The 13,188-nt window shown below is 38.2% G+C and overlaps 1 protein-coding gene across 1 annotated transcript; it reads left to right on the plus strand.

The window, feature by feature from the left end:
• Nucleotides 1–617: 617 nt before the first annotated feature.
• LOC123623351 (histone-lysine N-methyltransferase SETMAR-like) lies at nt 618–10,728 on the plus strand. The gene is given in 2 exon segments (XM_045530416.1): nt 618–820; nt 8,870–10,728. Coding segments are annotated over 2 exon segments (1,218 nt in total). The 5' UTR covers nt 618–664; the 3' UTR covers nt 9,932–10,728.
• Nucleotides 10,729–13,188: the final 2,460 nt, after the last annotated feature.

A 13,188-nucleotide genomic window follows, 5' to 3' on the forward strand; every position in this document is an offset into this window, starting at 1 on the left:
GGCGTACCCAACACAAATTCCTCACGGTGCCCCATAAGGTTCCAGCTTCCACGCAGGTTCCAGCTCTTTGGAAACCCTGGTGTGCATTTCTCCCCTCGGCTTACAAAAGCAACCCTGCCCTCCACGCCAGCAAACGTCTACTAAGTCCTCAAAAACCTGCACAAGTGGCCTCGCCTCCAACGCCCTCTCTCCCTGATGCTCCCACGGAAAACTAAAGCCCTTTATCTCGTGTTACCGAAGTTTTGAACTAAAGCCCTTTATCTCGTGTTACCGAAATTTTGAACTAAAGCCCTTTATCTCGTGTTACCGAAGTTTTGAACTAAAGCCCTTTATCTCGTGTTACCGAAGTTTTGAACTAAAGCCCTTTATCTCGTGTTACCGAAGTTTTGAACTAAAGCCCTTTATTTCGTGTTACCGAAGTTTTGTCCGTACCTCACACGGTTTTGTAATTATCTGTTGTGCTTCTGGCTCAAATCAACCAGGGAGCCAGACCGAAAAAGTCAAGGAAAGCTGAGCGACAGGCGAGACGCGCCCTCACTGGCCCCTTGCGAGGAGGCGACAACTACAACTCCCATGAGGCCGTGGGGCCGCGGCACCCACAAGTCCCAGCAGCCCTTGCGAGCTGGAGCCTGTCCGGGCAGTAGGTGCAGCGTGAGGCGCGTACATGTTCGTGGCAGCGGTGGAGAAGAGGCGGCCTTTCCGGATGGCAGCGTTTGAAGAGGAGCCGGAGGTTCCGCCAGAGCAGCTGGATGTCGCGCGCGGCCTAGAAAACCTGCCTGTGAGCGCGTGGCCCCCGGGGGCCCGGCCCGGGCCCTTCCAGGTAGGGCGCGCGGCTCCCCCACGTGGTCGTACTTCCGGGTCTGACTGGCACTGAGGGGACCTCCCGGCCTCTCCGCCTTTTTTCCTAACCCTGTTGCACGGCTATTGGAGGGCGGGCATAGGTCTTAGCGGGCAGATTTCAGGCTTTTTCTATTAACCCGCCGTATGACCTTAGCAAGTTTATTACCCTCTTCTGTCTGTAGACTGGCAGATCCCTAAGGTGCAAAACCGGAGGCTTCGAGATCCCGTAGAAAGGGCCCCGAAAACCTGGCTTTTTGTCCAAGTTCTGTCCTCACAATTCAATGAGGGATGCGGAGCAAATCTACCTTTCTGGCCTCAGATGTCTCATTTGTAAAATAAGCCGTGGGGCCTTTTAATGGAGCTCAGCCTAATGTCATGGTTAAAAACTTAGCCGCTAGAGTCAGACTTAGTTGAGGTCTTCCTCATGCTGTGAGCTCTTGGGCAAATGTAAATTCGCTTTGGCTAAAGCTTTAAAGTCCTCCTGTGTACAGTTTAACTAATAGAAATAATAGTGCCTCTCTTCCAGATTGCTTTGAGAATTATAAGTAAAATACGATTTCTGATTCACTATAAGAACTCAATAAATGTTCACTACTAGTTCTCAAAGCCCTTTCTTCGCTTTCTCATCCCTCTGACTTTTGCTTAAAAGTTGCCTGAGGAATAAGGAATGACCAAAAAACGAAAAAAACACAAAAGAAGAATTTTAAAGTGGAAAGAGTACTGGACTTAGAGGTTGGAGAGCTAAGTTCAGGGCTTAGCCATTTCAGTTTCTTCATCTGAAAAATGAGAATCATAATTTAAACATGTATATAGCCTTTTTCACAATCTGTTATCAATATTGAACCCTATCTGCCCATCCTTCTTCCTACAGTTGTGAGGATCAAATAAGATAATAGATTTATAGTAGTTTTCAAAGAGTAGAGCGGGATATTAATGTCAAAAATGGTTTTTATTCCTTAAACTACCTTTGGCAGTTTATGGTTAATAATATGTTTGGCTGGCCCAATTTTAAACACTGGTCCCTCAAAACTTATTCAAAACCAAGCATTGCTGAATTCCTGATCAAAAACACTGATACTCATCTTTTCTTTGTTGAACAAATAATTGAGTGCTGTGTTAGGCTCAGCCTAGAAAATAAAATGGTGAAGACACACATGAGGATATAAAAAAACTATATTGAGCTTGAGCCCCTGAGCTTACATCAAAATACAGAAAACACTTGGTTGCTGCCTTGTTTTTTTCTTACCTACAGGTATCTAACATGAACACAAAATACCACTGTTCTCGTCCATTCTTAATTAAATTCAACAAATATTTATTGAGAACTAAATGTATGTAAGGTAGTGAGTTGGGGTGCAGAGGATATAGTGAATAGAAAAACACACTCTCTACCCTCAAAGTGTTTACAAATGAGTCATCTTATGATTAATTTTAACTAAGTATCAGTGCTATTACACAAAACAATTGTGTGTGAATTCTGTAAACCTATTTCCAATCTTGAGTCATATTTTTCTTTGTCATATACAAGAACAATGTGTAAAATTGTGTGCCTAATGTATTTCTTTATATTAACTCACTTCATTTTAAATATTAAACTTATTTAAAACAAATCAAGTTATATAAGTATCACATTTAAAATCATCTTATTCATCAGTGTTCATAAAATCGTAGTTTGGTGTGCTTGTTATATTTGCAAAATGTACATTAAAATAAATACTTGTCTATTTTAAAAAGCAGGGAGAGAGGTGGCAAGACGAATCATTATAATTGATCCTTAGACCTACAGTTGATGGGCAAAATGAAAATCAGGAGATTAAAACTCAATCCCACAGTGTTCTAGCTACCTGTGTATATGCACAGCTCTGGATAGAATTAAAGAAAGTAGACAGGATTCCTTCCTAAAGGAGCTTATAGTCTTTCTTACCAAGAAGATAAAACATGCTTGAAATATTTAAATGACAAGCCTAAAAGTGCCTTCAACTAGTTTTCTTCCATATGTTCATGGATCATAAAACCAGTCTTATAAAAGGTCAAAACAGATTGCTTGCTCCAAACCCTACCTTCACAGACATGCACACATAGGAATTAAGACATGAAAAACTAAAGATATTATAAAAATAACTGTATCTGGTTTGCTTTTGGCTACTGTGTGAAAAGGCAAAAAGAACATTCAAATGTTCATCTTAGAAACAAGCATATCATAATATCAGTATTGAAAGTCAAGTAGAAAATAAACTAATTGATTTTCTTGAGCTAAGAGTTGGATCTAACCATTTTCAAGTTTCTGAAACCAGCTTCAAACATTATTTTTAAGATTTCAACTGGGGCTTGATAAGAATTATTTGGTTCACAATATTCTAATAGCTGCTTGGAGCAAAAACAAACTTATGAGGCTGGAGGCCAAGTGGAAAGATTCTTGTAGCTGGGGTTTCGGCACAACTGAAAAAGGAATGAAAATCTTCACAACACTTCCTTAAAATTCAGAATAATTGCCCAGGTTTTAAGCCTAGAATATTATACATTCTCCTACTTCAGTTTCTGGGACTTTGATACAGAATGTGACTCAGACAAGTCAAATTTCCAATTGAAGCTTATCAATAGCTGCAATCAAGCAATCAAAAAATACTTCCTAAGCACCTGCTCTCATGACCATGGCTTTCCTTGAGACATATGTTTCTTAGAAAGACGAGACCTACACATTTAACACAGACAGCCTACACTCTACGCCATTTGGATTCCAAAGTTCATGCCATTAACAGTAAGTGCAGGCCTAGTTCAGAGAAGAGAGAAATTATTGCAGACCATAGTAGCCAACGAAGTATATTTGCTCTTCAGCATGCTGTCTCCTGTTTCCATTTTCACTTTTTGGATAACCATAGTTTATAAAAAAATTTTCTCAAGTTTTCTGTTAAAAGACTTGAAATCTTCACCCAGTGCATCAAGGATCTATTTTCTAGTACATTATTTTGCACTGATCATTTTGCATTTGTTCTCCACTCTTGCATGACCAATTCTATGCTTTGATACATAAAAAGAAAAAGTAAAGCTTATGTTGTGACAAGGCAAGAAATGATAAAAATCCCATTCTTCGTGTCCTCCTTTAAATTTTTCTGACTGGTTTCTAAATCCCAGCGCATGCATATAACAGGCAAATAAGGTAATATTTGATGATGAATGAAAGAAGTTTGGATCAGCTGTTAGCTTATCTCCACTTAAGGTGGATTAGTAACGGAGGCTAGGACTCTAATCATGTGATTTCCTAGACATGATTTTGGTTTGAATATATTTGAACCTAGGAAATTTAACTCCAGAACCTGTTTTCTTCACCACCCTGCTATGTACTTCCTACATAATTCTTATTAAACACTTATGTGCTAGCCACTAGAGTAAGCTTTTTTAGTGGGGTTTTTCATTTGTTCCTTCATAGCAATCTATGAGATAAGATAGACAGATAAATATGTAGAGATGTTAAGTAATTTACCAGAAATATATGATGTTTTAAATATGACATCTAAAAGTAATATCTAGCCAGGCTGGTGGCTCACACCTACAATCCCAGCACTTTGGGAGGCTGAGGCAGAAGGGTAGCTTGAGGACAGGAGTTCGAGACCAGTCTGGGCAACATAGTGAGACCCTGTTTGTACAAAAAAATTTTTTTTAATTTTTAAAGTAATATCTAGAAGAATTGAAAGAAGCTAATATTTTAAAAACATAAAATGCCTGGCACTGAATAACAGTGTTGTTTCATTTACATTTCATGATAACCACCTCAAAAATGGGTATTATCCTTGTCTTATACTAACCCAAAGCTTAGTAGTGTACTTGCTCAAAGTGACAGTGCTAATAAGAGCCTGCCTATGTATGTGTCTCCTTTTGGGCATTCCATGTTCTGCACTAAGAAGCTCTCCTCTGCTTGGCCAGAGTTCAGGCCACAGTCAGAATATTCCTGTCTGGCTTCCTGCACACTTTGCTCCAGTCTCACCTCCCAATTGGATATTTACATCTTTGACTAAATTTTCCAACCATTTCCTGGAATCATTCTCAGCTTCTACCTGAGGTGTACAGTCAGGACTCATTTGTTTGCAAGAAACAACACAAAACAAACTGGCCTGAGAAAAGAGGGAAGGAATTGCCTCACATCAGAAAAGTCTGAAAGTGGTAACTGTAGGCATATCTGGATCCAAGAAATCCAAAAGTATCAGATATTTCTTCTCACCACCCTCCCGCTTCTCACCTCTGTTCCCGTGTTCCCCCTTCCTGTGGTTGGCTACACACTCAGGAGGCCTTATCTATGCAGTAGAGCTTGGTAATGCCAGGGGAACACTGTATGGTTTAGCAACTCTAGTGGAAAGATAATGTCTCTTCCCTAATTGTTTCAGAGGAAGTCCCAGAATTTTAATTCATGGGTCTGGCTTAGGTCATGTGCCCATCTGTGAACCAAACACTGTTGAAAAGAGTGAATGAAATTCTGTTTAGCCAGGTCTAGGTCCCTGCCCAACTGGGACCCCCATCCAAACCACTGAGATGAAAGTGGGGAGGGTTCCCGTGGAAAGAGTCAGGGTGCTGTTGTTAGAAGAAAGAAATAGATGCTGGGAAGGTAAAAACATGTCTATGATGGGATGGCTGCATCCTCCCTCCATTCATTGATCTCTCCTGGGCTTAGGGTAGATACAAGCAAGTGTCAGGGTAGTAACCATTTTTGTATCAGCTTTGTCCAGGACTTTGGGTACAGACTATGGAAAAAAGGTTATAAATTAGAACCATTTAAGGCCAGGCATGGTGGCTCATGCCTGTAATCCTAGCACTCTGGGAGGCTGAGGAGGGAGGATTGCTTGAGGTCAGGAGTTCAAGACCAGCCTGAGCAAGAATGAGACTCCATCTCTACTAAAAATAGAAAAAATTAGTCAGGCATGGTGGTGTGTGCCTATAGTCCCAGCTACTCAGGAGGCTGAGGCAGGAGGATTGCTTGAGCCCTTGCTGTGAGCTAGGCTGACACCATGGTACTCTAGCCCAGGTGACAGAGTACCTGTCTCAAAAAAATATGAGAAAAATAAAATAAATTAATTGGGAGCATTTAAATTTATGCTCAGGTCACCTGACTCCCAATTTGTAACCCACCATCCATTAGCTGTTAGATACAGTCATATGTCACATAACAGTGGGGATACAATATGAAAAATGCCTCATTAGGTGATTTCATCATTATATGAACATTATAGAGTATACTTACACAAACCTAGATGATATAGCCAACTACACACCTAGGCTGTATGTTGTGGCTTCTTGCTCCTAGGCATGTCAGCATGTTACTGTAGGCAATTGTAACATAACAGTTTATAGTTATGTATCTAAACTTAGAAAAGGTACAGTAAAAATACAGTATTATAATCTATGGGACCACCATTGTATGCATTCTATTGTTGACCAAAAGTCATTATGTGGTGCGTGGCTGTATTCAAAGTTTAACAGTTTGCCTGGCATATAAACATTTGAACAGAATGTCAGGAGAATGACCTTAGATTATTTCTAAAAAGAATAAATAGCTTTTAAATATGTAATTAAATACCTGAAAAGATGGATAATTACATAATCATAAATTAGGCCAATGTTTAAAGACCAATAACCTTTTCAAAAGATTATTCTTGGGTATAATTTTTTTAAGACAGGTGAAATATCTTTCTAGAATGTTATTTTACCAACTTTTTATGGAAGAGAAAATGGAGACACAAAGTAAAGTGACTTGGAATGATTATTGGTATCAGGGTCAATGATTATAATTCATCAGGGAAAAAATTTTTGTCTTTAAACAGAAAGTTTGCCCAGAAACCTTGATTATCCTTTGGAAGTTATCTGCAGCTCATTTGGAATTAGCTACTGTTTATAATCTTAGTCCCTATAATCTTAAATTGTGTAGAAAGTTTAATTGCAGAATTTTTAAAAATATATCATTAGATTCTCCAGTATCTTTTTAATTTATAAGTAAAAATAAGCAAATAAAACTATTTTTCAATAAGGAATAATATACACTCCTTGTTAGAAACCGCAGTAAGTCAGACTTGATTTTAAAGGTCTGGATCTGTGTGTCAAAAAAAATCACTTTAGTGCTTTATATGGCACATTAAAAGTATATGCACTTTTAAGAACAAATCAATTTAAAAGAATTCTTCATGAAAAGTTTAACAGAGAGATAATAATATTTTCATTTTATAAGTACTTCTTAAAATATCTCAGTAACCATTTACATTTCAACATTGAATCTTTAAAACGCTGGAAGCAGATTCTGTATAAGACAGCAGTCATTGACTTTGACTGATAGGGCATCTTTTTCTAAGTCATCCTTTATCCCTTTAGAACACCCCTGCTAAGTTAAAGCTGTAAGAAACAATACAAACAGAAGGTATTTCTGCTCTGTATCCCCAAATGACTCTTTAAGGAGTATGTTGGCCTGCCCCCACGGATACTCCACTCATCATCTTCCTCGTCTTTCACAAGAGGATGTCAATCCCCAGCTCAGTGTTTTTTAAAGTATAGGGTTTTGCACTTAACTACATAGCTCCACCCGAGGCCCCCACAGGGAGTACGACTACATGCTGTTCAATACCTTTCTAAAGCTTGGCCTGGAGACATAATATTAATGGAGGATTGACTGAAGGACATGCTGTGTGAACATTCCTCCATCTATCCCCATTGGAATGCCATTCAACTGGTTCCTTGCGGAACTGCCCTTACCCAGATGTGCTGTGGCTGCATGCCAGTGGCCTTTGTTGAGGGCCAGAATAAAAAACAGGCCATGAAGCTGCTTCTTGGAAAAAAAATCGTTTACAAGGACACATTAGTGAAATTTCTCTCTGGTCTCAATACTGAAAAAAGTCAATGCTTTTTCTGAACAGTGAGGTAGCTCCTTACAGACAGTGCAAGCGACACATCCCCATGTATCCCTCTCTGAAGTGGCTGCTCTCGGGAGGAGCTGAATGTCCGGTCTAATTCTGCTACACACTCTAAGCTCACTGGACTAGTTTGCTCCTATGTCCCCCTTCACTTCACTCTTCTTACCTGTTGTTCATTTATCTTACCTGTTTGTAAGTCTCATTAAGTCCTTTTTGGAACAAGACAGGTATAAATAAATGAATTAGATTCCATATAAGCAAGAATTGTTCTATACATAAACAAATCTGCTGGGCTCATGAAAGATATTTTAATCTTCAGGGTTTGAAAATATACTTTGTGATGCCAGTAAGGATATAACTAGAGATCAGGCTTCACATAGACATTAACTATATAGAGATTTTAGATTTAGGACAGTCGTCTTTTTCCATAACATTTTATAAATGTAATGTTTTGAAAATAGAGGTACATTTCAAAAACTGAGAAATTTTTTCATATTATGCCTTTTTCATTTAATAAGAACAGGATTTCTTTACATGTATATGGTACATCTACAATATATTTAAATACCTACTAATATCTATTTGACAACCATTTTTTGGAATTCCATCTGCAGTTGATTTATTTGTCATTTATAATTTTCTTATACCCAAAAAAGATCTGAAGTAACTCACAGTAAAAATATATATATATGCATATGTATTATCAGATAAAGGTAAAAGAGATCAAAGCTAAGAATAAAATTTTTACCTGCATTCAAACATGAAATTCAGCACTGATTTTCCTGATATCCAAAGCTAAGAGGAAAACAAAATAAGCTACAAAACTTTCAATTTCTGATAAGAGAAAAAATATATTTTCCTAGTGCTATCCTTATACCTAAAATAAAAACCACAAAATTTTAAATCTAAAAATTAATCTTTTGTGAAACAATTTTTGGGGAAAAGGAAAAAAAGAAAAGAAAAATTAATCTTATTTTTTTAAATTGGAGAGATATCTTTTCAGGCAATATTTATTATAGTATACTGTATTTTGTCAGTTTTGTCCTGTTTTTATATATTTTGAAGTGTGCCAGCCAAAAGCTGCTTGAAATATATATAAAATATATGGCATGCCATACTGACAGTATTTATATTTTTTACAGTACACATCTGATCATGTAGGTGGACCCGGAGCAGACATTGATCCCACTCAAATAACCTTTCCTGGATGTGTTTGTGTCAAAACTCCCTGCCTCCCTGGCACTTGCTCCTGTCTCCACTATGAGGAAAATTATGATGATAATTCATGCCTTAGAGATATAGGATCGGAAGGAAAGTATGCCAAGCCTGTTTTTGAATGCAATGTCCTTTGCCAGTGTGGTGACCACTGCAGAAACAGAGTGGTTCAGAGGGGTCTGCAGTTCCACCTCCAGGTGTTCAAGACAGATAAAAAAGGTTGGGGACTTCGTACCTTGGAATTTATACCAAAGGGAAGATTTGTCTGTGAATATGCTGGCGAGGTTTTAGGATTCTCTGAAGTACAGAGAAGAATTCACTTACAAACAATATCTGATTCAAATTACATAATAGCCATCAGGGAACATGTTTATAATGGGCAGATAATGGAAACATTTGTTGACCCTACCTATTTAGGAAATATTGGAAGATTCCTTAATCATTCTTGTGAGCCAAACCTATTGATGATTCCTGTCCGAATTGACTCAATGGTACCTAGGTTGGCACTCTTTGCAGCCAAAGACATTTTGCCAGAAGAGGAACTTTCTTACGACTATTCAGGAAGATTTCTTAATCTAATGGACAGTGAAGACAAAGAAAGGCTGGATAATGGAAAACTAAGAAAACCTTGTTACTGTGGTGCCAAATCGTGTACTGCTTTCCTACCTTATGACAGTTCGCTGTACGGCCCCTTAGAAAAGCCAAACATCAATTAGGAGGGAAACTGCCCAACCACTAAGAGAGGCCAGTGGGTGGGAATGAGAGAACCAAACATGTGTGGCTCAGCGCCTTATGCATTCCCCTCTTCCAAGCAACTTACCCTTGAGGTAAGTCTGTTCTGTGGCAAGCAGCTTGCCCCTCTTTGTAAGGAATGCTGGTGGTTGTCTGGCTTTGCCTCTGTCTGGTTGCATAAGTTTAAGTCAGGAAGGTGGCAGAGACTACAAGTTGTCCATCAATATTCTTTCTCTCCTTCTGTAATAAAATTCTAAATTTTACCTGGGTACTTTGCTACCCAGAATACTCACTTCTCTAGTTAGATATGGTTGAGTGACTGTGTTCCAGCTAATGGAATATAAGCAAAAATGATGTGTCCTTAAATGGAGAGTTCCGCCGTTCTCTTCCTCTTTCTTCCTGTTGGCTGGAATGTATACCTTGTGACTAGAGCTGGAATAGCCATCCCAGACCCCAAGATGACTCTTAAGAAATGAAGCCATGCATAACGAATCAACAAGATAAAAAGGAGTTTAGGTGTCTGGTACTATAGAACATTCTGCTGGTTCTGATCTGACACATCTGAACTTTTCGATGAGAAAGTCTTTCCCTTGTTTAAGTCACTGTTATTGTGAGTGTTCTAGCCCTCAAACTGAACCTAATTGTAATGATCCAAGAAGACCCTTGTGTCTACTACCTAAGCCATGCTTTCCAGCCAATTTCATTAGTAATAAAGCTGATATTTTAATTTCTATCTGACTCCTGCATCCTATTGTTTGTTTCTAAGCACAGATCAAGGAAAACGGCATGACTAATTATCACCTGCTAAAACCCTAATAATTACCACCAATAGTGAAAAATATAACCATGGAAATGACTTCTGTGTTATAGCCAAAAGTCAGAAAAGGAAACACATTGTAAATTTTTCATTATATACTTGGCTATATTCCAAAGCTTGTGAAGTTATGCTTCAAAACTTCAAATAGCCTCACTTCTTCACGTATTAATAACAAAAATAACCCTATCAACACCACAGAAGGAGATACGAGTTTTATAATCCCATTTAATCTTCGACAGCAGCAAACATCTCTACCTTCCTTAAAGCAAATATTTTGCAAAAATATAGTTGCTATGCAGGTGTATGAGACATTTTGAAAGCTAAAATAATTATTTGAGCCCCTATAGTATTATTCAATAAATAATTTCATTTCTTCTCTAGTACATTTAAACCCTACCACTGGGAAGCCCTGCAGAGTTATAGGGATCCTTATTTTATATAACACTCTGTGTAGTGTATGTGTTAGTTGTACACTTTAAATGAGTGAAATGTGTGATATGTGAATTATATCTCAATAAAGTTTTTTTAAAGCATATTAGGCCTTACATGTTCATATAACATTATCAGGAATGGTTCCCTGTGAACGAAAGACACTAGAATGCACATAAAGTGCCTCAAACTCCAAATGCGTGATGTCGAACATTTTCCTCCAAACTCATCATTTCTCCCTGCCAACTTTCATCTGTTACTTTGATTTCTCTGAAGCACTCCTGCTTTTTGTAAGGAAGCTTATATCTCTCACTCCAAAATGGCCTTTCTCCTCCTCACAAGCTCTTCTAATAACTGAGGTACTTCAGAAGCAATAAGGAAATGGTCAGAAAGAAAATGATTGGCTTAAAGTTTGATTTTGCAGATCCCTTTTTCCTACTTCTTTTTGCCTTTCTTTGTTGAATATCATATGTCACAGAGGACAATCTTCCATTCAGAGACACAGACACAAGCAGCACCCTCCAATTTGGTGCCTCTGCCAGAGACAGAACTGACTAAATATGGACCCTTGGAATGTTTTGTCATCAGGCACTAGTTTATTCTTAAATAGCACATAGTCTTAGAAGTCAGATTCCTAAGGTAAGAGTCAAAGAGTCTTTATTACAAGCTTTTGCTGAGTACCACATTAACTGTATTTGTTTGCTTTATTGCCATATTCTTAAGAATTGTTGGCACTTGAGAGAAAACATTTAAAAATATACTTCTGCTTGACTATTATCCAATGATAATATAAAATTTTTGTAATTATAAGATTAGAATTTTAAAATATGACATGTGTCTTTACATGTGTCAGTAGACCCAGAAAAAGCATATGGCAAAATCCAATACCCTTTCATGGTAAAAACATTGAACAAACTAGAGGTAGACAGGAAATTCCTCAAGCTGAGAAAGGGTACCTATGAAAACCCACACCTAACAACATTAGTTGTTAGAGAAATACAAATCAAAACCATAGTCAGATACTACTTCCCACCCACTAGGATAGTTAAAATGACAATTACAAGTGTTAATAAGGATGTGGAGAAATTGGAACCCTCATGTATCACTGGCTGACTTGCAAAATTGCACAGCTTTGTAAATCAGTTGGGCAGTTTCTCAAAACATACATAGAATTACCACATGTCCCAGTAACTCTACTGCTAGGTATAGACCCAAGAGAATTGAAAACATGTCCACAAAAAAATTGTGCACAGGTGTTCTATTCACAACAGGAAAAAAAAGTGAACACATCCCAAATGTCCATCAGCTGATGTATAAATAAACAAAATCTGGTATCCATATCCTCTTAAGTATTATTTAGCCAAAAAATGGAATGAAATACCAAAACATACCATGACATGGATGACCCTTGAAAACATTATGTTGAGTGAAAGAAGATGAACACAAAAGGTCACATACCATGTGATTTTATTTATATGAAGTGTCCAGAATGGGCAAATCCATAAAGACATAAAGTAGCTTAGTGGTTGCTAGGGGCTGGGTGTGGGAGGGAGTATAGGGAGCGACTGCTAATTGCAAATGGGTACATGGTTTCTTTTGGAGGTGATGAAATATTCCAAAATTAGTGATCATGGTTGTACAACTTGTGACTACTAAAAAGCATTTTAATGGGGTGAATTTCATGTTATGTGAATTTTATCTCCATAAGGCTGTGACAAGAAAAAGAGGAGGAAGAGGAGAAGGAGGAGGAGGATGACCACATGATGCCTCTCACCTGTGTGAACTAAAATGCCATCTTAAGCTCCTCCAGGCAGCTGAATGGACCACTCCCCCACCCAACTGCCACCTTGGCCAAAAGGATCCCAGAAAAACCTTAAAGGCGGGTTCCAGCTGCAGTGAGAAGGGAGGTAAGACACACCTCCCTTTTGCAGTTACTCTTTGTAACAAGATATTAAATCATTAACAGGCCTAAGGTGATGTAAGACAAAGCTTAAACCACACCTGCAGACCATCAATTTACGTAACAGATCACTTGCCTTTAAGTAAAGGTGGTAAATGCCCCGTGGCTTGTCTCTGATTAACAGACATCCTTAACCTATAACCTTCCAAGCCTTTAGACAAAGCATCACTTGTTTAACCAATTACAAATCAAAGAATCTTTAAACCCACCTATAACCTGTAAGCTCCCCTACAGCTTCAAGATGTCTCACCTTTTCGGGCCAAACCAAGGTATCCCTTCCTCATATTGACTTACAATCTTACACGTAA

This window comes from Lemur catta, chromosome 18, assembly GCF_020740605.2.
Source record: "Lemur catta isolate mLemCat1 chromosome 18, mLemCat1.pri, whole genome shotgun sequence".
In the NCBI taxonomy this organism is placed as follows: domain Eukaryota; kingdom Metazoa; phylum Chordata; class Mammalia; order Primates; family Lemuridae; genus Lemur; species Lemur catta.